The 26,338-nt window shown below is 47.8% G+C and overlaps 3 protein-coding genes, 1 long non-coding RNA gene and 3 other non-coding genes across 8 annotated transcripts in view; 1 reads left to right on the top strand and 6 right to left on the bottom strand.

Annotated features, from left to right (window-relative positions):
- LOC135264191 (uncharacterized) overlaps nt 1–2,284 on the bottom strand; it is a 45,998-nt gene extending 43,714 nt beyond the window's left edge. The window contains exon 1 of the long non-coding RNA XR_010332627.1: nt 2,148–2,284. This is a non-coding gene — a long non-coding RNA (uncharacterized LOC135264191). The remainder of the gene's footprint in view (nt 1–2,147) is intronic.
- LOC135264183 (phosphorylase b kinase gamma catalytic chain, skeletal muscle/heart isoform-like) lies at nt 2,178–12,133 on the top strand. The gene is made up of 9 exons (XM_064352907.1): nt 2,178–2,291; nt 3,273–3,451; nt 4,202–4,256; nt 6,218–6,283; nt 7,308–7,471; nt 8,316–8,406; nt 8,707–8,860; nt 9,834–9,959; nt 10,283–12,133. The coding sequence occupies exons 1-9, from the start codon at nt 2,209–2,211 to the stop codon at nt 10,547–10,549; spliced, it is 1,185 nt and encodes a 394-aa protein (XP_064208977.1). The 5' UTR covers nt 2,178–2,208; the 3' UTR covers nt 10,550–12,133.
- Nucleotides 12,134–13,127: 994 nt separating this feature from the next.
- sumf2 (sulfatase modifying factor 2) lies at nt 13,128–16,417 on the bottom strand. 2 transcript variants are annotated; one of them, XM_064352915.1, is made up of 10 exons: nt 16,323–16,417; nt 16,175–16,292; nt 15,645–15,792; nt 15,447–15,561; nt 15,239–15,283; nt 14,761–14,911; nt 14,442–14,497; nt 14,127–14,211; nt 13,710–13,851; nt 13,128–13,417 (listed from the first exon to the last, which is right to left on the bottom strand). In XM_064352915.1, the coding sequence occupies exons 2-10, from the start codon at nt 16,251–16,253 to the stop codon at nt 13,315–13,317; spliced, it is 924 nt and encodes a 307-aa protein (XP_064208985.1). In that variant the 5' UTR covers nt 16,254–16,292; nt 16,323–16,417; the 3' UTR covers nt 13,128–13,314. The 2 variants fall into 2 exon arrangements, with proteins under 2 accessions (XP_064208985.1, XP_064208984.1); XM_064352914.1 differs by having other exon boundaries at nt 16,175–16,407.
- Nucleotides 16,418–16,813: 396 nt separating this feature from the next.
- On the bottom strand, nt 16,814–24,503 carry cct6a (chaperonin containing TCP1, subunit 6A (zeta 1)). The gene is made up of 14 exons (XM_064352902.1): nt 24,248–24,503; nt 23,366–23,429; nt 22,637–22,771; nt 22,345–22,518; nt 22,075–22,178; nt 21,486–21,596; nt 20,819–20,978; nt 20,161–20,243; nt 19,359–19,455; nt 18,716–18,863; nt 18,096–18,229; nt 17,865–17,967; nt 17,617–17,689; nt 16,814–17,149 (listed from the first exon to the last, which is right to left on the bottom strand). Exons 1-14 carry the CDS (start codon nt 24,382–24,384, stop codon nt 17,077–17,079), a joined length of 1,596 nt encoding a protein of 531 aa, XP_064208972.1. The 5' UTR covers nt 24,385–24,503; the 3' UTR covers nt 16,814–17,076.
- Nucleotides 19,604–19,742, bottom strand: LOC135264357 (small nucleolar RNA SNORA15). Its single transcript, XR_010332677.1, has one exon. It is a non-coding gene; the product is annotated as a small nucleolar RNA SNORA15 (small nucleolar RNA).
- LOC135264359 (small nucleolar RNA SNORA22) lies at nt 20,574–20,707 on the bottom strand. Its single transcript, XR_010332679.1, has one exon. It is a non-coding gene; the product is annotated as a small nucleolar RNA SNORA22 (small nucleolar RNA).
- Nucleotides 22,906–23,039, bottom strand: LOC135264358 (small nucleolar RNA SNORA22). Its single transcript, XR_010332678.1, has one exon. It is a non-coding gene; the product is annotated as a small nucleolar RNA SNORA22 (small nucleolar RNA).
- Nucleotides 24,504–26,338: the final 1,835 nt, after the last annotated feature.

Genomic DNA, 26,338 nt, shown 5'->3' with positions numbered 1-26,338 from the left:
CTTGATAAGTAGAGTCAGTTGTGTTAGTGCTGGGCCATAACAAAAGGCTGCACCCAGACTGGCCATTTCAGACAAGATTGGAAACCCGTGCTGTATAGGCATGGGGGTTAAACGCCTTTGTACACTTGCCTTCCCAACAGAGGCGGGAAATCCAGGTTCAGAAAGTAAAAGCCCTCCCCACTATTTTGCTTCGATCACCTGGATTTGCTAATTTATCACAATTGGCAGGACTTTCATTTTCTGTCCACCTGTGCTTCCCCATCTACCGTCCGTCCGCTGGAGAAACAGTTCCAAAAGCACACTGCTGACACCTAGTGTTGACTTTGAGAATTGTACCGAATCATGTGGACATGCAGATAGGAAGAGAGGAAAACAGCCATACGGGTTTAATCATTTTACAGAGCACCCCGAAAAAATATAGAAATAATTAATCGACGTTAATGATGTGATGAGATTAAAACTTATTTTAAAATGCATACATTAGGTAGCCTAGTTGTAATAAAGATAACATCTGACTATAAACCTAATTGGCTATACCTTTATAGCCTATTAAATGTGAAAGTGTTACGTAACAAAACATATTATTCCTAGTATTTATATATTCAGAGCAGCGTCTTCCTGGAGAGAAAAAATACCGTAACACGGTATGTGTAAATCTGCAAATATTGTTTTCTTCTGCATGTTAAATGCAGGTACATCGAATGAATGGGCGTCGAATCGCTTGCTGTCGTTTTCTTGACTTAAATCTGCGGTGACAGCGCGGCCGCCGTAGAGTTCCGCACCGTATAGTGATGCTATCTCCTCACAAGCTGACGGCCGCTTCGGGGTCTAGTTGCATTACAATTTATTTTTGGCGTCAAGTCATTTGAATTTCGCCCTCTCGCTGGCAAGAATCGGCTCAGCGGATTTTCTGTTCTGAACATCGGTTTCGGTATAGCCTACGCTGCTTTCTTTCATCACTGTCAGCGTTTGGACCTCACCGGCTTACCGCAAAAAGACAACGTTTGCATTGCTAATTTATAAAAACAATGGATTGCATGGCGCACGGGGACTAACAGAATCTAACAGTGAGTGACCGCAAACGGACCGAAGCGTTTTCATTTAACTTTAGTTACCGCGACTCCGCGAGGGGAGGAAAGGTCCATTAGGCGATCAAATAAGCGACATTGATAGCTGTCAATGTTACCAGGTTACTTTGTGTCACTAACCAGAAGTTTCGAAAAATACAGAGACTTATTTCTTTTTTAAGTTCTCGGAAGAGGTTAGCATTTTACAAAACAACGGTCCGGTGGCTGTGGTGCGGTTGTTATGGTCTTAGCCTATACCGGCTATGTTAGTGCAGTTAAATTGTGCTCCGTTTAGGAATAGTGTACCGCTAAAACTGTATTTTTTCTGCTAAGAGTGATTCATAAACGTCCTTCCACCCACAAGTAAACATTTATAACATTAGCCTTATTAATACAGCCTATACAACCTCACCCAACCCAGAAACGATACATTAAGCACGTTCATGTTATAACTGGTAGGCTACGTTGTTGTAGCCTACAGCTTAATAACTGTAGATATTTTCCTTCGCACGAGAAAGTGTGTATCGATATATCCTAGTGTATAATTTTATCACGATATCAAACTTGGCGCCATATCAGTATTCTAACAGTATTCTGATGCTAGCCAGCTAACCGACGGACGACATTAGACCCCTAATTAAAGCAAAGCCATTCTTACCGAAGACTGTTCACTTGATTGAGTTTCATTCTAAATTATTTACAACACCCCTAATGTGTTGGTGTGAAAAAAAGGTATCTGGTCGCTATTATATCATCATTTGTGTCACGTGGAGCTGGGCATATGGCACCTGCTGTAAATGTATTAGCTTTAATTTAATTCATTAATATGGATATACTTTTCTTCATTTTCAGGTTTCTTTTTCCTCGGACGTAGTATCATTCTATCTTTAACACTATCCTTTTTCGTGCTTGGCATTTAAAAACCTATCGGGTGTCTAACTCGCCCTGTGTTGCAACTCAGCTCGTGGGGCCGGGCAGTTCAGTTCTGTGGGGTTTTAAAGAATGGCACAAAAGCAGAGGATCCCACGAACAGCTAGCGAATGAACAATATTGTTTTTTTTAAACTAGCTTCGTGTTTACCTCTTCGTTGTTTTGTGGACATCCCCGCAGCATTTTTGGCCACGGATAAGGCGCCTCAAACATGACCAAAGAAGACGAGATCCCCGACTGGGTGGGAGCGCAGGAGTTTTACGATAAATATGAACCGAAGGAGATTCTTGGAAGGTAACAGTACCTCGCGCCGGAGAAGCCGCTTTGCTTTCACTTTCCCAGATGCGTCGCGCGCGCTTACCCCTTCCTACACTGAGAGCCTTGCAGAAACAATTATCAACACGTGCGCCGCACCTGTACACGAGCCACCAGTGACATCATTAATCAATGAATTTATACTCACTGAATTTTAATACGCTATTATCATCGTAGTTCACTTTACAGTGGTATACACGTTCTTTTTATTTGCCAGGCACACGTATTTCTCTAGTTTATTTTTGATTGATGGCTATGTACTGTCGCTCTGTGTCGGTTTATAGCTGTTTTATTGGTGCTAGAATGTCAGCATACTGTTTCATGCGATGTTAACCTTTCGTGTTGGTCTGGATTAGAGCTCTTGCCAGATAAGTGAATTACCTGACATTTATGAGCTGGTTATATTTTCCTAGGTTAAGCGGCTTGTATCAGAAAACTGACATCTGTCTGGTTACCCACAATGCTGTAGTTATTACCCACTAGGCTACACTGCCACTCCTGTGTAAAGCAAACCTGCCGACACTCGTGCTCACACACCTATACACACTCACACACTCCTGTGCTCACACACCTGTACACACTCACACACTCCTGTGCTCACACACCTGTACACACTCACACACTCCTGTGCTCACACACCTGTACACACTCACACACACCTGTGCTTACACACCTTTACACAGACACACACACACCTGTGCACTCACATGGAAGCACACACACCTGTGCACACACACAGCTGCACACACAGACACACCTGTACACACACCTGTGCACTCTCACAGCTGCACAAGCACACACTCACACACCTGTACACACACACACACACACCTGTGCACTCTCACAGCTGCACAAGCACACACTCACACACCTGTACACACACACACACATGCACACCTGTGTACTCACACACCTGTACGCACGCACACTTGTGTACTCACACACCTGTTGCGTCCTCAGGGGCGTGAGCAGTGTGGTGCGTCGCTGTGTGCATAAGCGCACCCAACAGGACTACGCGGTGAAGATCATCGACATCACGCCCTCTGACAAAATGACCCCGCAGGAGATCCAGGAGATCCAGGAGGCCACCGTGAAGGAGATTGACATCCTGAAGAAGGTCTACGGGCAGAACAACATCAGTACGTCGCCACAGACCTCCAGTATTCCAGCCTGCACTTCTTCCACAAACCTTAGACCTCCAGTATCCCAGCCTGCACTTCTTCCAGAAACCTCAGATACCCAGTACCCCAGGCCACTCTTTCACACAATTCCAGTGTAGGTCCTCAGTCCAAGGGGCTGCTGGTGTCCATGGTTGCTCAGCACTTAACTGATTGATGAAAGCAGCTAATTACACTGTTAATTCAAATAGCCTGGGTTTCTGAATTGGTTGCTGAAACAGTACAATTTGATGCACCTAATAAATATTAATGAGGGGCGTGGCCATTCTGTTCTTGGTCACACCTTATTAATATTCATTAATCATCTGGTTACTGTTGAAAATTTTTGGGTTCATTCCAATTGCTTATCCAATTGCTCTGCCTCGCTCCTTAGCGCCACCTAATGGAGGATGCAAGGAAGAGAAGCAAGGATGAGATATGAGGACAGAAGAAGCAAGGCAACATGTATTAGGCAAATGGAACGTCCTTGCTCAGTTGAGCGTCAGTTTGTAGCCAAGTCAATTGCAGAAGTGGCAGATGTGGAGAGGTGGATCCACACAGTTAGACCTTTGACCCCTGTAGGATTTCAGTCATATCAGCCTGTTCAACTGGGGTGAAAGGTCGCGCCACCAATGTGTCTGGCCACTGCGAGGTCATGTGACCGGTGTGACCCCTTTCCGCGGAACGTGCCGGAGTTCAGTGTCCCCTCCCCTCTTCTCTTTCTCTCTGCAGTTCAGCTGAAGGACTGCTTTGAGTCCAAGGCTTTCTTCTTCCTGGTGTTTGACCTGTGAGTACCGCTCTGTTCTCTCTGAGTCGTAGATTGTGGCTGAGTCCGAGTCAGTGCACTCGCCTACTATTGAGTAGCCTGGTTCAGTACACTGGATGAGGAATTTAAGTAGGCAACATTTTCTCTAAATGCAGCGTACTTGAAATTCCAGAATGATATACCCATTTCAGGTGTGTGGCTCTGTCACAGCCGGGGTGGTTCTGAGACGGCATGGGTGCAGGATTCTGTTCCGGTCCAGTCCTAACACCGCTGAGTCAGCTAATCAAAGCCCAGACTGAAGAGTGAGATTAGATCTGCAGGTTAATCAGGGCTTCCGTCAGTTTCAGCACCCCTGCCTCAAGGGAAAGTACCGTTTCAACCCTTGCAAGGTGTGATATCACTGATATGTGATTAGAATGTTCTGAACTGAACATTACGATGCTGATGTCACAATCACAGTTCTAGAACACCGACTTGTACAATATGTGTTTTCTGATATACATGTACCATATGCCTTTGCTAATATACATGTACAACATGCCTTTACTAATATACACTTAAGATATGTTGCAGATGTATTTAAAATACATACAACGGGACAGATTTGCTGAAGCAGTTCATGATTCCGGAACTTGCTCAAGGGTACAATGGCGGTGCCCCTCCTGGGAACTGAACGCTTGGCAGCCTTGGAGGGGCCACAGGCCTCGTTACGCAACCCTGCAGCTCCTGTCCCGGGGGGCTTTTTTTTAGCAAGTGTGTGTCCTATGCTGCGCAAGTCCTGCATTGTAGGCGCACTGAAGAAGGGCTGTAGTGGAGGGGGGGGGAGGTGTGAGTGAGGATTGGGTAAGAGGCGGGGGAAGGGGGGGTGTTTAGTTTAGCTGTAATGTGACAGGACCTTCCCCTGCTTGCATGGTAATGAGTCCATTCTGTGCCTGTCTGTCTGTGTGGCTGTTTGCAGGGCTTTGTGACACTTCTTGGCGCTTTGTGGCGCTTCACAGAATTTTGTGGTGCTTTGTGGCGCTCAGGGTTGTTGTGGTGGGGTGAGGCTTCCTTATAAGGAGTTGGCTCCGCCCCCCTTTACCCCATACACAAATAGCACTGGCGTTGCCATAGCGAAGACCCAGCTTGGTCAGAGGGGCTGGGTGAGAGGGGGGAGCATAAACAGATCGGGTTTCCGTTTATGAGGAAAGATCCCTGTGAATGCTGCACACGCAACCACACACACTCATACACACACACACGCCAGACGCACGCACACACCCGCATGCACACACACACTCACACGCACACTCTCAAACACACATACACACACACACATACACACACACACATACACACATACACGATCACAGTGAGACAGGCTGCAGGCTGTAGGGTTTCCCTAATGGGTATTGCCGTGCCTCGCACCTTACAGCTTAATTTAGCAGCCTCAGCTGTGCAGACGGTGTGTGGAGCACGTGGGAGCCTTACATGGCTGTTCAGAGAGCGCTTCAGGAAATACCCGGAGGCTTTTCACTTTAAGCTAATGTGACCGTCACCCGTCACCTCAGGCCCAACTGCAGATTCCGCAAGTGGACCAATATGATATATATGATTCTGCCTGTAGTGCCTCTTTGTGTGTGTGTGTGTGTGTGTGTGTGTGTGCGTGCGTATGTGTGTGTGAGTGTGTGTGTGTGCTGCGTGCGTAGTGCTGTGTGTGCATTGCGTGGTATGTGTTGCGTGCGTGCGTATGTGTGTATGCGTGCGCGCGTGTGTGTGTGTCTGTGTGTGCGTGTGTGTGTAGTGCGCGTGTGCGTGGTGTAGTGTGCTGTCAGTGTGTGTGGTGTGGTGCGTGCTTTTGTAGTGTGTGTGCGTGTGGTGCGTGCTGTGTGTGTATGATTACGCTTTCTCATGCCTTTGCGCAGAGCTGGTGTAACTGACAGGGATGCCGCCCACGGTGATGTCATCGGCTGTTCTTTTTCTCTCCCCTGTCTTCCTCGCAGGATGAAGAGGGGGGAGCTGTTCGATTACCTCACAGAGATGGTCACGCTGAGCGAGAAGGAGACCAGGTCCTGAGCACCGCCGCGTTCTGCTCTCCTCCTTTTAAAACATAACGATATTTAAAGAGCTCAGGCCATTGGGCCTGTCTATGATCAAAATTCTCAGACAGTCTGGAGGGTATCTTGCACCACTTATATAACCTATAAGCCCCTATTCGTACCCTGAAGCAGGTACCTGGTGTGAATTCTGTAAATAGCTGTGCTGTGATTTCTTCACTTCTGCATGAATGGGGTGTTTGTTGTTTGGCGGGTATTTGTGTGAAGGACGGCACAGAAAAGACTCTCCAGAGTGGAAGTGATGAGAACTGGTGTCACGGTTAAACTCTCTGCACCGAGTCCCCAAACAGACCCGCATTTCTGCATCCTAGAGGGTTTATCAGAGGCGATTTTGGCTGTGGTATGACACAACCTTCTCAGTTAGCTTTTTAGCTTATGTAACAGGGACTTTGCCCACAGAAAAACTGCACCAGAGGTAGCCAAGTAGCTAATCAGCATCTCCCTGCACAGGGATATATATTTAGAGGTGATTTTAGACCTGGGTTTGATCGATATCTGTAAATTTTACTTAAAACTAAATTAAAGTGTATCTGTCTTTCTACAAATGCACTTATTCTTTGTGGTTCTTCGCCAAACTCCTCAAACACTATGAATAAAAAACAGCAGTTGCATGAGTCAGACTTGAGGGAAAACATGGATTGAAGCCAAGCACTGATAACTCCAAGCTGGTTTTTTATAACTGTGGCTGAGTTCATGACGAACGTTGGCTGAATTGAGGTGCTGGCTGAATTGAGACGGCTGAATTGGGGCGTTGGCTGAATTGAGGTGCTGGCTGAATTGAGGGGCTGGCTGAATTGAGGTTCTGGCTGAATTGGGGCATTGGTTGAATTGAGGTGTTGGCTGAATTTGGGTGCTGGCTGAATTGAGGTGTTGGCTGAATTTGGGTGCTGGCTGAATTGAGGTGTTGGCTGAACTGGGGCTTTGGCTGAATTTGGGTGCTGGCTGAATTGAGGTGCTGGCTCTGGTCCGTCTGCAGGAAGATCATGCGGGCCCTGCTGGAGGTGGTCCAGTTCCTGCACTCCCAGAACATCGTGCACCGGGACCTGAAACCGGAGAACATCCTCCTGGATGACGACATGAACATCAAGCTCACAGACTTCGGTTTCTCCGTCCAGATTGAGCCAGGCCAGAAGCTCAACGGTGGGTCACCCCCCCATCTCTCTCTCTGCCGTCCTCTCTCTCTCTCTCTCCCCCTGTCTCTCTCTCTCACTGTCTCATCCCCCATCTTTCTCTAGGTCAGTTGCATTAAGAAAGGCAATGAACCACATGACAGACTGGGCACGTTATGAGACAGTACCCCGGCGGGACACTAAGTGTCAGTAGCACCCTGTGGACGGCCCCTAACACCCCCCGCCCCCGCCCCCTCCCCTCCCCACTCCGCCCCCTCCCCTCCCACCCGCCCCCTCCCCACTCCCCCCTCCCCTCCCCCTCCCCCCCCTCCCCTCCCCCCTCCCCTCCCACTCGCCCAAGTCCAGCTACACACCCCCCCCCTCCAGCGCTCATCCCTTGCTGACCGCTCTCGGCAGCTAGTGCTGCTGACCTTCCTGCCAGCCCTTCTGCCGTAGCCTTGAAAAAAAAAAAAAAAACACGACAAAACCAAAAAGCAGGGGATGAAGGAGAGGGAAAGTGGCAGCTTTTGCACTCATCCTCTCACAACTCATTTACAGGCTTATTTAGCTGCTCTTCAGAACTGTGATTTTAGTGTCTTTTTGATTTAGATTTTTTATCTTCAGATCTATATCCCCCCCCCCCAGCCCTCTCCCCATCTCTCCCTGCACGCCCACCTTTAGTGCTCACTCAGGTTCTGACGTTTTTACAGTCTCAGGTGGTATTCTTGCAGATCACAGGCATTTCCTGTTACAGTCTCAGGTGGTATTCTTGCAGATCACAGGCGTTTCCTGTTACAGTCTCAGGTGGTATTCTTGCAGATCACAGGCTTTTCCTGAATCATCACACTGAGACATTAATCTGAAATTCTCTGCAGAGGTATGTGGGACCCCTGGATACCTGGCTCCCGAAATCATACAGTGTTCCATGGACCCCAACTGTCCAGGATACGGGACCGCCGTCGACCTGTGAGTACCTGCAGCCTCGGTGTGTGTGTGTGTGTCTTGTTGTCTAAGAGCGTTCTGTGTATCTATGGTGTGTGTCCTGTGGGCACTGATCTAGGGGCTGTGTATCTATGGTGTGTGTCCAGTGGGACTAATCCCGTAGCTGTATCTCTATGGTGTGTGTCCTATGACACTGATCTAGGGGCTGTGTATCTCTATAGTGTGTGTCCTGTGGACACTGATCTAGTAGCTGTATCTCTATGGTGTGTGTCCTGTGGATGCTGATCCCGTAGCTGTATCTCTATGGTGTGTGTCCTGTGGTAGGTGGAGCTCGGGGGTGATCATGTACACCCTGCTGGCCGGCTCTCCGCCCTTCTGGCACCGGAAGCAGATGCTGATGCTGCGCATGATCCTGTCGGGGAGCTACCAGTTCTCCTCCCCGGAGTGGGACGACCGCTCCGACACAGTCAAAGACCTGGTGTGACCGCACCGTCCGGGACGTTCTGTCCCTCCTCCGAACACTGCCTGGGCACTCGCACACGAGCCATTCACATGCTGGAATCACTCTCTCACAGAACACTCACCCTCTCACCCAATCTAATCACTCTCTCACAGAACACTCACCCTCTCACCCAATCTAATCACTCTCTCACAGAACTCACCCTCTCACCCAATCTAATCACTCTCTCACAGAATGTTCACCCTCTCACCCAATCTAATCACTCTCTCACAGAACACTCACCCTCTCACCCAATCTAATCACTCTCTCACAGAACACTCACCCTCTCACCCAATCTAATCACTCTCTCACAGAACACTCACCCTCTCACCCAATCTAATCACTCTCTCACAGAACACTCACCCTCTCACCCAATCTAATCACTCTCTCACAGAACACTCACCCTCTCACCCAATCTAATCACTCTCTCACAGAATGTTCACCCTCTCACCCAGTGTAATCACTCACTCACACGGAGTACTCACCCTCACACGCTGGAATCACTCTCTCACAGAACACTCACCCTCTCATCCAATCTAATCACTCTCTCACAGAACACTCACCCTCTCACCCAATCTAATCACTCTCTCACAGAATGTTCACCCTCTCACCCAGTGTAATCACTCACTCACAGAACTCACCCTCTCACCCAATCTAATCACTCTCTCACAGAATGTTCACCCTCTCACCCAGTGTAATCACTCACGCACAGTACTCACCCTCTCACCCAATGTAATCACTCTCTTACAGAGTACCTACCCTCTCAATCTGAATACTCACCCTCTCACACTGTATTCACCTGGTCAAAAAGTATATATAATTTTTTCAATTTGAAAAAAGATGTGTATATAAATGGAAAGCCTGATTATAAAGTATTACCATTAAGTGTTCATTGAGCAAATATAAATAGATTTGAACAAAGTTAAGGAGGCTGTCCGTAACGTGTTTTCAGATCTCGCACATGCTGGTGGTGGACCCCGAGAAACGCTTCACTGCCACAGACGCTCTGAATCACCCCTTCTTCCAGCAGTACGTCGTGGCAGAAGTGCGTCACTTTAGCCCCTACAGGAAGTTCAAGGTAATGCAATGTGTCTCTAGCTCTGTTTCTCCCCCGGTCTTATGACCTGCGTGACATCGTGGTAATGTCTGGGAAACATTGCAGTATGAGATGTATGCTTGTGTTTGCCAGAGACTTACAGACAAATATATTCCTGCCTTTCACCCAGTGCATGCTGGGATAGGCTCCAGCACCCCCTGCAACACTAACTATGAATGAGTGGGTTAGATAATAAACACACACACACACACACACACGCACACACTCACACTCTCACTCACACACATACACACTCACACACACATGCACACACGCTGGTCTCTGACTCACTCCGCCCCCTGCAGGTCATCTGCATGACGGTGCTGGCGACCATGCGGATCTACTGCAACTACCGGCGCGCGAAGCCGGTGACGAAGGAGGTGATCCAGAGCGACCCGTACGCCCTGAAGCCGCTGCGGAAGCTGATCGACGGCTGCGCCTTCAAGATCTACGGCCACTGGGTGAAGAAGGGCCAGGCGCAGAACCGCGCGGCGCTGTTCGAGAACACGCCCAAGGCCATCCTACTGTCCATCGCCAGCGAGGGCGAGGACGCGTCGCTGCGCAGCTGGTAATGCGGGGGCGTGGGGGGGCCCGCCCGAAACTGCCCCAACCCCCCCCCCCCCCAGACCACCGGTCTCTGCAGCCGTGGGAGCCGTCTGCTGGGTCCTCCGAGTTCTGCTCTGAGGGAATCGTCGTCGGCGATTCGCTGATTCGTCGCTAGGTGACCACAATGATATGGAATGTGATGACACGTTTGCCTCTATGACATCATGTCATTGTGTGATGTCAAATGTTGAATGTGCACGAGCGCACTGCCGTCTCCAAAAAATGTTTTAAATTTTCTAATTGGAGTGTAGGGCAGATTAGGTTATTCATCAGAGAATATTAAAACATTTGTGGGCAGAATTTTGTTATTAGCACTGATGTTTGGACAAAGTTTTGGGGAATTTTTTTTTTGAAAATTACATGGCAAGAAAAGTATCCAAGTAAAACAATTTATTTAAAAAATTGAGGCTGATTTGGTCAAATTACACAAAGATCTGGCCTTACATTTCAGCTATAGCTTACTGCCAATTTTATTTTCTGTCATAAAATAAATCCATTTTTTAAATAAAGTGCTTTTATTCTGTTCTTGGCTGATGTATAGTTGGCCAGTGTGCAGCATCCTATCGGAACAGGAGCATCGTGTCTGAGTCCATGCAGACAGGTGGTCCCCTATGTACACAGCTGATTAAGGGAGGTGTGGAAGATGAACCGCTTTTCCACGGTCCCCACCCACTGATCAAAATGAATGAATGAATCTCTTGGAAGGTGTTTGATTGGCTGAAGTGATGATTACATCAGTCAGTGCCATGTGTAATTGACCGAGCTAGTGCTTGCATCACTACGCTCTTTTGATTGGTCGAGTTGATGTTGATCTCTCAGCTCCTTGTTTGATTGGCTTAGCCAAGTCACATCCTTGTTGATGTCCAACCAAACACCGTCCCTGGGTTTTCTCTCCCTGGAGAACTGTGAACCAGCAGAGGTCTTAATTCAAATTAGAGCACTTATTTAAAAAAGCGATTAAATATTTAAATATCATCCCCACCCACTAGCGATGTTAGAGCAGTTTACCAGACATTATTATAATTACTCTTATGTAGAATAAGTATATATATTCTTATATACTGCTTATATAATTACTCTGATATCATTGTTACTCCTTATGAAATGTTATATCACATACAGTACAATGTGCCCCTGTTTAAAAATCAAATTTAGTTATTCTGATTTTGTTAGTTAAAATACATCTGTTTAAAGAACACAAGCTCTTAAAGAATTTTTTTAAAGCACAGCTGTCTACGTGCAGTTCTGTTTTGCTCATGCATGTAATTATATTTATGCTTTTAGTTTCTTTTTTTGCAGTGTTGGGAACTACTAAAAAAAACCCTGCATACTTGAAATTATTTGCACAAGAACGTACAGTGCATTATTTATTTTAGAAATATTGCAGTTTTAAGGTTTAGTTGCTAAATGAGTCTCGGATAGTTTGCATTAATGTGGATGTGTTTCAGTTACTGTTGCATCACTAATTGCATTAACTCCTCTATGTAGAGATGGGAATAAAACCATGTGTCCTGTAATAAAATACCTCAAATAAAGGTATCTGAACAACACTCAGACTGAAAGTGAAGGCTGCTGTGCAAGTTGCAGATATAAACCTTTGGGGGGGGGGTTGGTGTGAAATGTATACTAATGCACAATTCAGATCCATATATTTTAAGTCTGAAATGTCCGTGCAGACCTCGTACCATTGACTGAGGTTCAAAAAGGTGGTGAATTTCAACAGAGCCGCAAACTATGTCTTCTGAGAACCAAGCCGGTGCAGAATCCAGTTAATCACATTCACACTGCTTTCTCTGGGACCGGAATGTCTGTTTCTGCTCGGCACAAAGGCCCGTCACTGTGTGTGTGCGCCTGAGTTAGCACGTTAGCATTCCTGGCCCTACGAATTCATTATTACGCAGTTACATAACTACTGAAATTTGAGATGCTTTATGCAGCTCCTCTGTTCCGAATGTTGAAAAAAAAAAAACTTCTTGCTTTTAATTTTTCGCTGCGTAATAAATAACCGCACATTCTAACATCACTCTTCAGACGCCCTCACCCAGAGCGACTCGCAGTGTGGGAGGAGACCTCTGCACCGAGCCAGATTTAAAACGTTTCTAAATGTTTAAACGGAAGTTTGAGCAATTTGCTCTTTCGCTCAAAATGAACAAACTAATAATTCTAAGGGCTGTCAGGCCCGTGAAAACGTCAGAAATCCACCCGCATGCACCCACAATGCTGTGCGAATGTATCTGTTAGTCCCAGCGTAACTGGCTGTTTAATACACGCGTTCACCAATAAGGGCTACAGCTTTCAGTCAGCTGTAATTACTGCTTTCATTTGCTTATCGATGCAGAGACCTGTAAATGTGCTTATGCCCTCCCAAGCCTGCTGCACTTCACTGGTCAACAGTAATGATCATCACATCATCTCCAGAACCACACACGTGCAAGAGCTGCTTTTCTCAGATACTGATGGACTCCTGCCCTGGGAGGGTGATCTGGACATCCAGATCTGGCAACTTCATTCCCAGATCAGAGTCACAGACAGGGAAATCAGGTCTGAAAAAGAAAACCTGATCCACGTTTAATGCTGACAATTTTTTTTACAGAAGTCCTTGATTTAAAAAAAACAAACAGGAAATGCACGTTGAAAAAGTTTCATTGTTTGGCTCCAGAAAATCTCCACAGGAGAGAATTTAGCTGTTCCCACGGCAACGTGACTCCTCCTCCCGGAAGCCTCCGGGTCTCTACAGCTCCGTTCTGTTCCCGGTTTTCCGCTTCTTCCCACCGGACCCGGAAGAGCAGCGGAAGCCCAGGTTGTCCGAGGCCGAGTCCGGAGTGTTCCCCATCCTGCCGGGCCCCGGAGTCCGGAAAGAGGTTCGTGTTTTTTCAGGAATTACACACCAGAAAAGGCATTCTAAACTGAACTTTCATCCAGTCTAGTCATTCTATATCTACCTGAAAAGCGTCAGGCTACATCTTTAGTGGTGATCTCAGGATATTATCTTCATCATCACATTCTACAGTATTTTAGATCCATCAGGTCACATAAGACTGATGGATTTCTGTCTGCTATGCTGTCCTGTGAAATCTCATTTTTAAATTGCCAAATAAATTCATTCATTCAAGAGGGAGGGGCTACCTGGTGGTGACGCGTGCCCTGTGATTGGCCGATCCGTCGGCGGTGTCGATCCAGGACCCGCCGCGCAGGACGTACATGGCCTGCGCTCCGGGGAAACGCGAGGACGTCCACTCCCAGACGTTCCCCATCAGGTCGTACAGCCCTGGGGGGGTCCAGACCCAAATAATCAACACCCGCATTCAACAGTCACACTCTGCTCGCAAGGCGCGGTCACTGCAGTGGCTAAACGCAGCTATTTTGCCAGAACAGACGTCAGAATGGGTGTGCAGTACGAGAGCAGATTTCAGGCAGTGACAGGCTTGACATGTTGACAGTTGTTAGCTGTTAGCTCGACATGTTGTTGGTTATTTAGCGAGATGATTAAGAGATTAAGGCGTCAGATTAAGGCTGTTATTTTAGCCGATAATGAATCCGTACCGTAGCTGTTCTGAGGCGGGAACGCAGCTACAGGGGCGACGCCATGGTAACCGTCCTCCGCAGTGTCCCCCTCTGGAAATTTACCCTGGCGAAGACCAGCCACCAGGGGGCGCACGTCAGAAAGTTATCATCACCACAAAACTATCAGCTTCAAGACCAGGCACACTACAGGCAACCCAAGCAGTAATATGAATGTGTTATTCACCTTCTCAAAGCAATGAGATAAAAGTGTTTTCACCTCCTGACCTGCACTGGGCCACAGAAAGGGCTCCAGGACGCTGAAGCTCTGTAACTGCGTATGAGAAAGGCCCTCACCTGCCACAGGTTACTGCGGTTCTCCTGAAAGCGGTTCCCCCACGGGTACGTCCTGCCTGGGGCATCCCAGAGAAAGAGAGAGAGGGAGTAACGAAAGAGTGAAATTAGCCAAAAACTCATGGGCATGAGAGAGAGAGAGAAAGAGAGGAGAGGGCCACAGAAGAGAGAGAGAGAAAGAGAAGGGGACAGAGAGGGAGAGAGAGGGAGGAGGGGTTTTGGTGCGTTTCAGCACTTAAGTGGTTATTTCCACACGCTTTATTTGTAGGGCCTAAATTAGTTTGATTAGTTTGATTGATTGATTGATGAAAGGGTGTCTCACCTTCCAGACCCCCCCGGGCCGCTGACTCCCACTCCTCTTCTGACGGCAGCCTCTTCCCCCTCCACTTACAGAACGCCTGGGCATCCTTCCAGCTCACCTGCACCACCGGCTGGTCCAGGCGATCCCGAATCCCAGAGCCTGGGCCTGCAGGCTGGTGGGGGGGAGAGGGGGGGAAGGGGGGAGGGAGGGAGGGTGGAGAGGGGGAGGTGGGAAGAGAGAGAGGGGTAAGGAGAGGGAGAGAAAGAGGGGACAGGGGAGAGAGAAAAATAAGAGAAGGAGGGAATGGAGGAAAGAGTATAGTAGTTTTTTAAACTTTTTGTTTCATGATCATATAACAGATAATCTATTTACACAGCTAGATGTTTATTTGAGCAAATTATGCAATACTGGGTTTGAGACCTGTGGAATTCTGTTCCTTGTTTAACGGTCATATATAGACCAGACAAGAAAAAAGACTGGTATAAAATCGGGGAATTACCTGTCTCCAGAAGGCTTTCTCTATGGGCAGCCACCAAGGAGCAGACTGCAGAATATCAAAAGGACGTCATTTCCAAATGCAAAACTGAACAAGTAAAAAGAAACTCGCTATTTAAATATACATTTTCATAAAGTATTTTCCCGTCAACTCACAAATAAGATACAGAAAACGTTTCCACAGAAGCAGACCACTGCACGAACGTGCTCACCTCGATCTTCTCCGTTACTTTGCTTTTCAGTTCTTCCGACACAAAATCTTGAAACACAAAACTCCAGCCGAATGTCTCCGCCTCCGTTTTATATTTCACTGCCCTAACAAATTCCCTGAAAACAAGACAACATAATACTGAACTATCTAACAGCCGAAGTCACGTTTCGTTTCGGTTTTTCTGCGTTGTCAAACTCACCTGAAATCCTGGTTAGTGACTGGGTATTTGTCAATGGCGAAAGGTTCGACAGACACCTCCCTTGCCGGAGATTCTCCATCTCTCCCGTCTGCTGCATTCGTTCCCAGTTTAAAATGACCTCCCGGTATTTGGACCGTGTTCTCATCGTCTGCAATGCAACGTTTGCGTTTTGGTGAGTTTGCCACGCCACTGACATAATCTTGCATTGATTATAGTATCAGTGGAGGCTTTGCGTGTTCGAAACAACGGTTAAAGAGTCGACAGATCGGAGGTGTCTGCGACAATTTATTTGCTGATTTGTGAGCAACCAGGTGCACATGTTCTTCATACTAAATCTGAGTATACACAGTAATAAATAAAGACTGAGGCCTTAAAGCAGTCTCAAAGACTAAAATTTAATTCGTTAAATGTTTGGAGTTAGCAACACGTCGGTAAGAAATAGTTGACCGAATGAAAACACTTGGCACAGCGCTGCTTAAGACAATACCAAATAGTTCACAATTGTGTTCAGTTAACTAGCTTAGCATTACCTGATTCACATAACACAGTCGTAAAAGTTAGAATCATCATTCCTAGCAGCTTCATTGTGAACAGAAAATGAACATACATTTCTCATTGGCTAGCTATTGTAGCTTATTAAGCTACCCACTTCCTTTAACTACCAAAACCGGTAAATACTCAGCGGTCACTTGCTTCGAAAACGATCAACTCAGAATAATTCATCTTCAGCCGACTTGGTTGAGCTGGCGGTGAGTTTAAGCTGCTGCACAAGATGGCCTTCCTCCAACGGGTTCCGGGTGAAAACACGCGACAAACGGTCCTTCCTTCCATTTAGGGCGCGAGAGCAACCGTTCATTTACTCATGTTATACTACTTAAAAACTTACAATAAAACACTTCAGAGCTTTTACATAAATGCTTAAAACTTAATTTGTCAGAACTGTAGGTGTAATTTCAGTAATTTCAATGATAGGTTTCCAAAGGATTTATAAACCACCACCACCTGAATGGATACATTCAGAAAAGTCATATATTAATGTATGTACACACTGTTAAATTATACTCCAAGGCTTAACTTTTATTAATACATAAAATATATTTTATCTGGATGCTTCCACATAGTAATCATTTATAACTCTGCAACAGAAACAAAAACAATGTCCACTTCAATTTGAGAGCCAAACAAGTTTATTGGGTACAAATGACTGCTATTCTGATCAGTGCCATTAACAAAAACAAGAACAAAAAAAAAAACAAATAAATAAACCAACAGGTTTGGGGCGGGGGAAGGCGGAGAAGCGATTTTCTGACACACCAGGAAGTCGCATTTTGTGTTGCTAACGTAGCCTATTCATCTCTCTGCAAAAATGGCCTCTTGGCGCTGGAGAGACAGGAAGTGCTAGGAGCCCTGGGTCGGGCTCTCGGCCGGCTCTTTAACCCTTCAGGGACGACATTCCGGCTCTCATGATCTCGTCCACCAGCAGGATGTTGCTCGCGATTACGGTGCTGCGGAAGGAAACAAAAGAAACGTTACATCACTCAAAATCCTCCTCACACAACACTTACACTGGACGAGCAGAGAGCAGCAGGGTACACTTCTCCCCATCCCTCCTGTTAAAAAAAGCTAGACTTAAATATGCCATGCATGGCCAGTCATAGCAGTCGACCCCAGATGGTTCAGCTCAAGAGAAACCGCGTTACGGTTTGAGAGGTTTCCTGCAATTTGATTGGCTCCTGCAAGCATTAGCCAGTGTTATGAGCCATATGACTGAGCTGGCTTTAATGTCCACCTCAAAACTGGAACCCCACCTGTTCCAGACCACAACTCCTCAGAAGCAGAAAACTTTACCGTTTACTGAACTTGTGCAGCCTGATCTAGCGTCAGCCGACCTGGTCAGGCTCACAGTACCATAATGAGCTCGACGAGCGACTCTAGTGGACCGCGGTCTCTATGGAAACGTGGCGACTCTCACCATGAGTGGAGAAGCTGCTTCTTCACGCTGTAGTTATCCCAAACTCCCGCCTCGCCAGACACCATGGGCTCCCCTGCAGGAACGACAGAGAGGAATCAGAGCCAGCAGGCAAAACGAGGAATCAGAGCCAGCAGGCAAAACGAGGAATCAGAGCCAGCAGGCAAAACGGTGGGAGGCCCAATTGTACACACACACACACACACACACACACACACTCGGACAGAATAAATGAATATAACTGAGCTGACCGGTGCTGAGGTCCACGCCGATGAGCTGGCCGGACTCCTTGTACTCTGTCTGCAGCTTGACCAGGGTCTCCTGAGGGTCGTAGCCAGAGTTCTGCGCCAGGACCTGCAGGGAGAGGGAGAGAGAAACTACAGTAATTAATCACAACGTACAGGTGTGTGGTTAATTGTGAAGTAAAGGTGTTGTAAAGGCGAATTACTTGTAATGTAGTGTAAGGCACAGGTGTTGCTCACCTTGGGAATGACGAGCAGGGCGTCGGCGAAGGCCTGTACTCCCAGCTGGGCGCGGCCCTTCACGTTGGGTTTGTGCTTCAGCAGGGCGTCGGCCACCGCCACCTCGAAGGCCCCCGCGCCGGACACCACGCAGCCTGCGCAAAAGGACGCCACAAAACCCGGCGGTCACACAGAGCGCGCCCCGAAACCTGCCCCCGTGACACCCCAAATTACCAGCATCGCTCCAGGACACAGCAGCCCACCCGGGAGTCAAACCTGGAACCCCGTATTCATAAATCCTCAGGCCTGTATTCATAAAGCATTTCGGCAGTGTAACAAAAACGGGAAGGGAACTGAGCTTACAACCCAAAGGTTGCAGGTTCGATTCCCAGGTAGGACCACTGTCGTTGGACCCATGAGCTAAAGCTACTTAACCTGACATGCTTTAGTAAATATGTGGATTGTATAAAAAATTGAAGTTAAAAGTTGAACAAATTGGATTGTTTGCTAATTGCCAATAATGTAAATCTCAGAGCAGGAGAGCAGGTCAGGTCTCCCCTGCCTGCACCCTAACCGTCCTCATTATGAGCGGAGAGGGCCAGACTGATCCCAGATCAGCGCGGAGCGGGGCGGGGCCTCACCGTCCTCAATGGCGTTCTTGACGGCGCGCAGGCCGTCCCGCAGGGCATCCTTGATCTGCGTCAGCGTGTGCTTGTTGGGCCCCTTTACCAGCAGGGTGACGGAGCGCGGGTTCCCGCACTTCTCAATGAAGGTGAACTTCTCCTCCCCCTGGGGAAACAAGAGCGCGCTCAGCACCTCTGAGCCAGTAGAGGCAAGTGATAGGCTGAAATACAGCCACAGCAGCAGTACGGAGCCACACAATTGGATGATACACAGCCACAGCACCGGTATGGAGGCACACGATTGGCTGAAATACAGCCAGAGCAACAGTTAGGAGGTACGTGATTGGCTGAAATAGTCACAGAACCAGTACGAAGGCACACGACAGGTTAAAGTACCAGCTGTTGGGCTCCCTTACATGTAACTGCAGTTCCTCCCTCTTACCACAAGATGGCAGCCCCAAACTGTGTTTGCAGGCCCCAAGAACAGAACCTTATCAGTTCTCTCCTTAACGACTGCGGACCACCAGAGCCTCTTAACAGCACATTCAAGCAAACGCCCAAAGCTTTACGCTTTTACTGGTACTGGTTTTTTTTCATGAGAAAACTCCTGAAATTTGGCTCTAAAATCTGACGAGCGGTCGGAAGGGAGAGCGGAGCTCACTAGCGTGTGTTCGTAGACGAGGCCGGCGTATCCCAGGCATTCTGGCGTCATGTCGTCCACGGAGTTCATGGCGATGCCACCGCAAGCCAGCGTGAGCCTGGATGTGCAAAAAAAACACAAAAAAAACCAAACGCACAACCCATGAGCCTGGATGCGGAAAGACACACAAAAACACACAAAAACGAAACGCACAAACTGTTAGGCGCCCCGCAGGGCCCGAGGAGGCCAGCGCTGTGCCTGCGCAGAAATGTGCTCACTCTCGCGCAGCGTGCAGGAGGGTGCAGGCCCCCACGCGCTGTGTGTACGGTGAGAGTGAGAGAGTGATTTAGCATGGTGTCTGACTGTGGTTACTACGGAGCGGAGTAACACAGAATTCGTCCATGCCGGGACAAAGCTCGCTGCAAACAGGCGCATTCAGCACTAATCTCAGGGGGGCCGGGGGGCCCCACCGTGGCCAAAGGGGCCTGGAGCAGGTTATGATAACAACCACATTCCTGTCCCCCCCACCGCCCCCTCTCCCCACCGCCCAACCCCCCCGCACATCTGTGAGCAGTGCCCAGCGCACAAACACCAGGACACAGCACACTCACACGGCTCTTTCCAGCAGCCAGCACTACAAACACATCACTTCTGACTCCTGTTAGGGAAGGATCATAACAAACGAAGTGGAGAAAGCGATGCTGGACTAGAGACAGGCCGTCTTGTGAACGTGTCGCTGGCGGGTTAAAGAACGACCCACTGAGCTGGGGGGGGGGGGGGGGTTTCGGTGTCTGCAGCGGGACGATGTGGAAGACTCCCTCACCTCTCCATGTTCCTCCTCTTGGCCCGGCGCAGGGCCACGATGCCCTCTTTGGCCAGGGCGTCCAGGGAGAAGGGGTCAATGCCCTGCGGAGTCACAGAAACCATTACACAACCATCGCACAACCATTACACAACCCTCAAGCAACTTACACACACCTGTCATACAACCGTCACACAACCCTCAAGCAACTTACACACACCTGTCATACAACCGTCACACAACCCTCAAGCAACTTACACACACCTGTCATACAACCATCACACAACCGTCACGCAACTTACACACACCTGTCATACAACCGTCACACAACCATCGCATAGGACAATGCGAATCTTCTCATTACATTACACGCACAACCCTAATCTCTCTTTCCCCTACTGTAATTATCACCCGTAACAATACAAGTGCTGTAAAAGTGTACTGGTCTGTTGAATACATGTGGAAGAATGGGCAGCTCTTCCAATGCAGAGGTACAGACCACACCTTCCTGTCGCACAGGTAAAGGACCAAGAGAGCTACGCAGCACGCATGGGTGTTCTCTGTGCAGCCCGGACGGGACAGGGGAACGATGCTCACATCCACTCTCCCCCTGCCTAAAAACTCCCACGTTATCTTTTAATTCCTTCCACATGACCCCCCCCCCGCCGCGCACGCGCACCTTCTGGTTGATGACGACGAAGCCCTTGGAGCTGTCTGCGCACACTGTGTTCTTCAGCTCGATGATCTTTTTGACTCGCTCCTCGATGAACTTCCTCTCGGCCCGCACCAGCTTGTCGCGCTCGTCCGCGCTCTTGTAGAAGAAGCCGGAGTTCACTTCGCTGAAACGCAACAAAAAAATGAATAAATAAACACATCGGCTCTATTAGTTTTGCCCGTTTCTTCTTTTTCTCCGCTCAGTTTTATAAAAGTTTTGAATTAAATCTGATGTACAATTTGTAACTGTTTTTATTATGAGAACTATAATTATTCAGGAACAATTTCCTTCAACCGCTAATGCAGGGGTCTGCAACCCTGGTCCTGGAGCTCTGCGCTTTTTTTGTAAAATCAGCACCCAGTTCAGAGACCCAAGTATCCAGGTGAAGTGAGTTAGCACGGTGTAATCGGCTGCTCTGATTGGTTAATTAAAAGCAAAGTAATAACGAAAACCAGCACAGCCTGCGGCTCTCCAGGACCAGGGTTGCAGACCCCTGCACCAATGCACTGAGGTAATGACGACTCGGCTAGTTCTTCAGCTGATTACTGAAGGCCTCACAGCTGGTGTCTGCCAGCTTAACACACAGAAATGAGCGCGTGCGGACCTCCTTGGTTCTGGCCGCAGTACTTACGTTTTCTCATACTCCAGAGACACGTTACACGTCAGGATGAAGGCATCCTCCACCCTCTTCCTCATGTCCGGGTGCCGGGCCCCGTGATCCAACACCAGACCTTTGATCAGCCTGGAACAGAGAGGAAGAACCTGGGTGAGCGGTCATCTTCCTCACGCAATGCTCCTCTTCTTCACGCAAAGCACCACTGCCACTTACCAACATCACATCACAAGTCTGTTCATGATTTCACCTGATGTCACTGACAACGTTATAGTAATGGGGAGGAGTGCTCTGCATCAACACTGTTGACAAACATCTGATTGCTCAACTGACAAGGATAGAATCTCGATCCCAGCAGGCTTCTCCCAACATTAGCAAATATGATGAAAATGTTTAGGCCTATACAAATCACACTGTGACAGTTGCCATTCAAAATTGCTGAAAAATCACAGAAAGCACTACAACCAGGAGGAAATCGCAGAAATGCCCAAAAAAATAGGTTAAGTCATGAAACTGCCCAAAAAAATTTAAATAAATAAATATCAAAGAATCTGTGGCACCCAGCCACAAGCTTAGCAGCGGTGCATAAAAAACTGGGGAAACTTACACTGTGTCACTGTCCACCTTGTGTTTCATCTCCATGATCTCCACCATGAACAGGTCGATGGGCTCGTCGGGCTTCCGAATGGCCAGCACAGCGTCCACCACCGCCTGAAACCAGCCGGAGAGCAGGAACGTCCGGTTAACACAAGGTGAAGGCAGAACCACACCACTCTTATCGTCTTATCCCAGAGGAACATGACGCTGAGTAGGGTATCTGGTGGGCTTAGGGAATCTGTGGCAGCGCTATTCGGACCGGTCCGGAGCGACTCCTCACCTCCGTCAGGAGATCGGCCAGCTCGACGTGGACCTTGGTCCGGAGGGAGGTGCGGGCCACGTTGATGAGCGTCTCCCTGTCCATCTCCTTCGTCACCTTCACCTCCTCCAGCACCGCCAGGGCTTTGTCCTTCGCCGCCTCGAACCCTTCCGCAATGATCCTGGGGTGGAGGCCCTTTGGGGAGGAGAGGGAGGAGAGAAAGAGGGGGTGAGCGTCACCGGCTACCTCCGACACTCACTTTCAAACCGGGGTGGTGGTGGGGGGGGGGGGGGGGGCGTTTTTTTTGGCTAACCTCTGACACGTAGAGGTCTGCCTGTTTGAGGAGCTCGCCGATGATGAGGACGTTGGAGGTGGTGCCGTCGCCCGTGATGTCATCCTGGGCGGTGGCCACCTTGGCGATAAGGGACGCCGTGGGGTGCTGGATTTGCTGCAAGCCGTCAAAACAAACAGGGAACCAGAGTTAAGAACCAAGGAGCGGGACGCTTGAGAAAATCCTGACGGGACCCCAACCGAGTCCATCTTTCGGCAGTTGAGCGTCAAGGTTGTTGTTTCTGAACTTATAACTGTACTGGTCTGTTGAATACATGTGGAAGAATTGGCAGCTCTTCCAATGCAGAGGTACAGACCACACTTTCCTGTCGCACAGGTAAAGGACCAAGAGAGCTACGTAGCACGCATGGGTGTTCTCTGTGCAGCTCTGACCAGCTATATCCAAGCAACAATATTAAAATGGCATTAATTCTTACAAATTTTATTTTTAAAAGTGACTGCACACTAATAACCCTCAAAATACCACCATTGGGCAGTTATTACGGCTAGAGCTAACAGCAACAAAATAAACACAAAAAGTGCATACCGTTGTGATAGTTTAACATTATTTTAAGAACTTATTTTTGTCGATCAGTTCTTTTTGACGGCTAAATTAAGATTGTACAGTTCATCTGACGATTGCACATACTCTAGAGCCCAACTTCCGTTATTATCTGGTCACTTCTTACTGGTACTGGGTCCGGCTCCTTACCATCTCGTGCAACAGGACATTGCCATCTTTGGTCAACTTTATGTCTCCGGCACCAGACACCAGCCTGCGAACACAGAACAAGTCATTAGCGAACATGACAAACACTCGCACTAATCTGGTTAGCCAGCAAGCTACACTGCTGGTTAACCAATTTTTCAAAATCAGCTTCACATTGGCCGGACCGTTTACGCAGCCGATGTCAAAAATAAGCCGCACAAATATGAGCTAGTAAAGCTGCTACATGACCAGATGTTTTAGTCTTTTTCTCTGAGGTAATGTAATGGCTAAATCGCATTCTTGCCATCTTAGCAAGCAGCTAGCTAGCAAAATCGGCTAACAGTTCCTTCCCACGTGGGCTGCTAACGTTACCGCGCCACTATAAACCTAGCAACAGCGCAAGCTAACTGCGCAATACACCACTTTTTATCTACATGACCAACGACATCATAAGGCCGTTTGGCTAGATGAAAACTACAGACGTGGAACAAATGTTTAATTAAGTCAGTTATTAGCTAGCTAGTTAGCCAACGTTAATCCCATCTAGCTTGTTAGCCTTATGGTCCGCTCGTTAACGGACAAGCGGACCGCCTTGGTAGGCCACAGGGTCTGCAAAACAGACTACGCAAGCTGCCTGTCTGACAGATTTTAGTCATCCGAGCATCTCCCAAGTTATACAATTTAGACTTCGAAGCAGCCGTTATTTTGCCTTCTTATGGAATGTAAAGGGTTTCGCAGTTTTTTAATTTAATTTCCAAGTGTGATGCCGAGTCAGCAAGCTGACCAGCCACCTTCTACCTAGGCTAACTAGAGCTAGCGCCGCTAACAAAGAATGCAGTACTGGGAGAGCTAACTGGCTAACCGCTAATGTAGCGAATGACTCACATTTTCATGGTTCCTTTTGGTCCCAAATTGCTCTTCAGCACGTCTTGGAGTCCCCGAGCAGCACTGATGTTAACGGCCAGCGCTGCCTGAGCCCGCGCTACCTCTGCTTTCGGATTCAAGGCTTTAACGGCGGACATGGTAACACGGTTCGGGAGACAGCCAAAGCTCTAGCAGAATAATTCAGCGGCTCAATCACCACCGCCAGCAGAAGACCAAGGTGCGTCCCCGGCTTCCAGAACACTCGAGCTGTGGCCCTCGGCGCCGCCTCCTCTTTACGCTGATTAGACAGCCGAGGCGTTCTAAACCTTGGAATTCGTGGGTGATTGGTTAAGAAAGATGTCACTCAAATGTTACTTCCTCGTGCTGGGGGAAAAAAACCATTTAAATATACAGATAGAAACGTTTGGGAGACCAGTTGCATAAGGATCAGTTACGCCACGTACAATATTCATATACTATTGTTTGCAATATTTCTGAGATGTAATACACCATAACGCACTTTCATACAACTTTATATAATTTTAATTGACATGAAAATGAATAACTTCCTCTTCTTTAGACGTGACCCAATTTTTCACGCGTAGTGTTTGTCATACTTGTGCAGATTCTCTGTCTTTGCTCCAGTAGTAATGCTGACATAGGAAGCTCTTAGCAGGGTCATATGTTGCCCTCGGTGTCTTTGTCTGCTATCAACTGGCCATCCCTGATTCCCTGTTCTAATGCGTGTGCGTGCGTGCGTGTGTGTATGTATGTGTTTGTGAGTGTGTGTGTGTGTGTGTGTGTGAGTGAGAGAGTGTGTGTGTGTGTATGTGTGAGACAGTGTGTGTGTGTGTGTGTGTATGTGTGAGACAGTGTGTGTGTGTGTGTTTCCTCACCCACCATAGGGGCCCCCGCCCTGAACCCAGAGCCACATCTAAACGTGCTGCCTCGGGACCCCCGTGTGCGCTGATTGTTGTTCCAGCCAATCCCGTGATTAGTTTACGTATGCAAGAACACACGTTTGCATGCTTCCAAAATCTTGGATTTAGATCACCTCGGAATGCAAATAATTAGACTTCCACAGTTTTAGTATGAAGGATATACTCAGGTGTGACATCATCTTTCAATAAACCAAGTTTTACATTTCAATACTGCCATTTAGCAAACACTAATCCAGACTTCCACAATGTTTTTTTTTTTTTGCATTTTTTACATAGTATCTATTTATACAGCTTAATATAAGTGATTTCCTTATTCATTTTTTTTGTTTCCCGATACCGATTCAATACAAATATTTTTTCTTTTTGACGTCCCTAATAAAAATATTCTGAAGCAAGTCAAGTAACTTGCTCAAGGATACAACACCAATGCTTTAACTGGGAATCAAACCTGCAACCTTTAGGTTACAAGCCCAGTCCCTTACTTGTCTACAGCTCAGTTAAGAACTCAGCAGATTTCGGAAACGGATACTTCAGGCCGAAGTATAGCAGATGCTGGGCACCCCACAAGCGAGTTTAGGAAAACCAGACATACAAGCTACCAAAACTGGGGGAACTAATATAAACACAGGCCTTCAATACCCCACGAACTGACAACGAGAACTCTCATGATTGGGTGAATAACAAAGAAACATTATCAATCAATCAAACAAAAAAAAGGTACGTAGGTATGAAAGAGCTCTGGCATGTGAATCATCCTTATCGTGCAGCTCATTTCAAACACAGGTCGGCTGTGTTCCATAATGCGGACCAATGAGGTGGCACTACGGACTTAATTCATGCTTTACCCCACACACACACACACATGCACATTCGCACACACGCACACAGACACACACACACACACACACATACACGCGCAGACTCGCCGCTGAAGATGGTGAGGTTTGAGAGATATTCTGGGGGATGGAACTCTTACATGGAACAACGCGAACATTGGCTGATTGTGTTCGAATGCATTTTCCCCCCTGGGGCATTCTGGGAACAATGGGCTGTGAACCACGCATGCGCTGGTTAGCTGAAGAAACTTTCGCTTTTGCTCTTTGTCAATCACAGCTTGAACAACAGAGCCAGACATTAACGCTGTTGCTAAGCGAAAGCTGTCAACTGAGCT

The sequence above is a fragment of the Anguilla rostrata genome, chromosome 9 (assembly GCF_018555375.3).
Source record: "Anguilla rostrata isolate EN2019 chromosome 9, ASM1855537v3, whole genome shotgun sequence".
Taxonomy (NCBI): Eukaryota; Metazoa; Chordata; class Actinopteri; order Anguilliformes; family Anguillidae; genus Anguilla; species Anguilla rostrata.
This window is presented reverse-complemented; position numbering and strand designations above follow the sequence as displayed.

Excerpts from the sequence above, each read along its gene's own strand:
- cct6a (XM_064352902.1), bottom strand. The coding sequence starts at position 24,384 with ATGTCCGCCGTTAAAGCCTTGAATCCGAAAGCAGAGGTAGCGCGGGCT. Across the intron at positions 21,597-22,074 it reads AAGGTGGACAGTGACACAGT|GCTGATCAAAGGTCTGGTGT; the intron begins GTAAGTTTCCCC and ends TCTCTGTTCCAG. Across the intron at positions 17,150-17,616 it reads AAGCAGCTTCTCCACTCATG|CACCGTAATCGCGAGCAACA; the intron begins GTGAGAGTCGCC and ends TTCCTTCCGCAG.
- LOC135264183 (XM_064352907.1), top strand. The coding sequence starts at position 2,209 with ATGACCAAAGAAGACGAGATCCCCGACTGGGTGGGAGCGCAGGAGTTT. Across the intron at positions 2,292-3,272 it reads CCGAAGGAGATTCTTGGAAG|GGGCGTGAGCAGTGTGGTGC; the intron begins GTAACAGTACCT and ends TTGCGTCCTCAG. Across the intron at positions 3,452-4,201 it reads CTACGGGCAGAACAACATCA|TTCAGCTGAAGGACTGCTTT; the intron begins GTACGTCGCCAC and ends TTCTCTCTGCAG.
- sumf2 (XM_064352915.1), bottom strand. The coding sequence starts at position 16,253 with ATGTATGTTCATTTTCTGTTCACAATGAAGCTGCTAGGAATGATGATT. Across the intron at positions 15,284-15,446 it reads AAGTAACGGAGAAGATCGAG|TCTGCTCCTTGGTGGCTGCC; the intron begins GTGAGCACGTTC and ends GATATTCTGCAG. Across the intron at positions 13,852-14,126 it reads CCCGCCTCAGAACAGCTACG|GGCTGTACGACCTGATGGGG; the intron begins GTACGGATTCAT and ends GGACCCCCCCAG.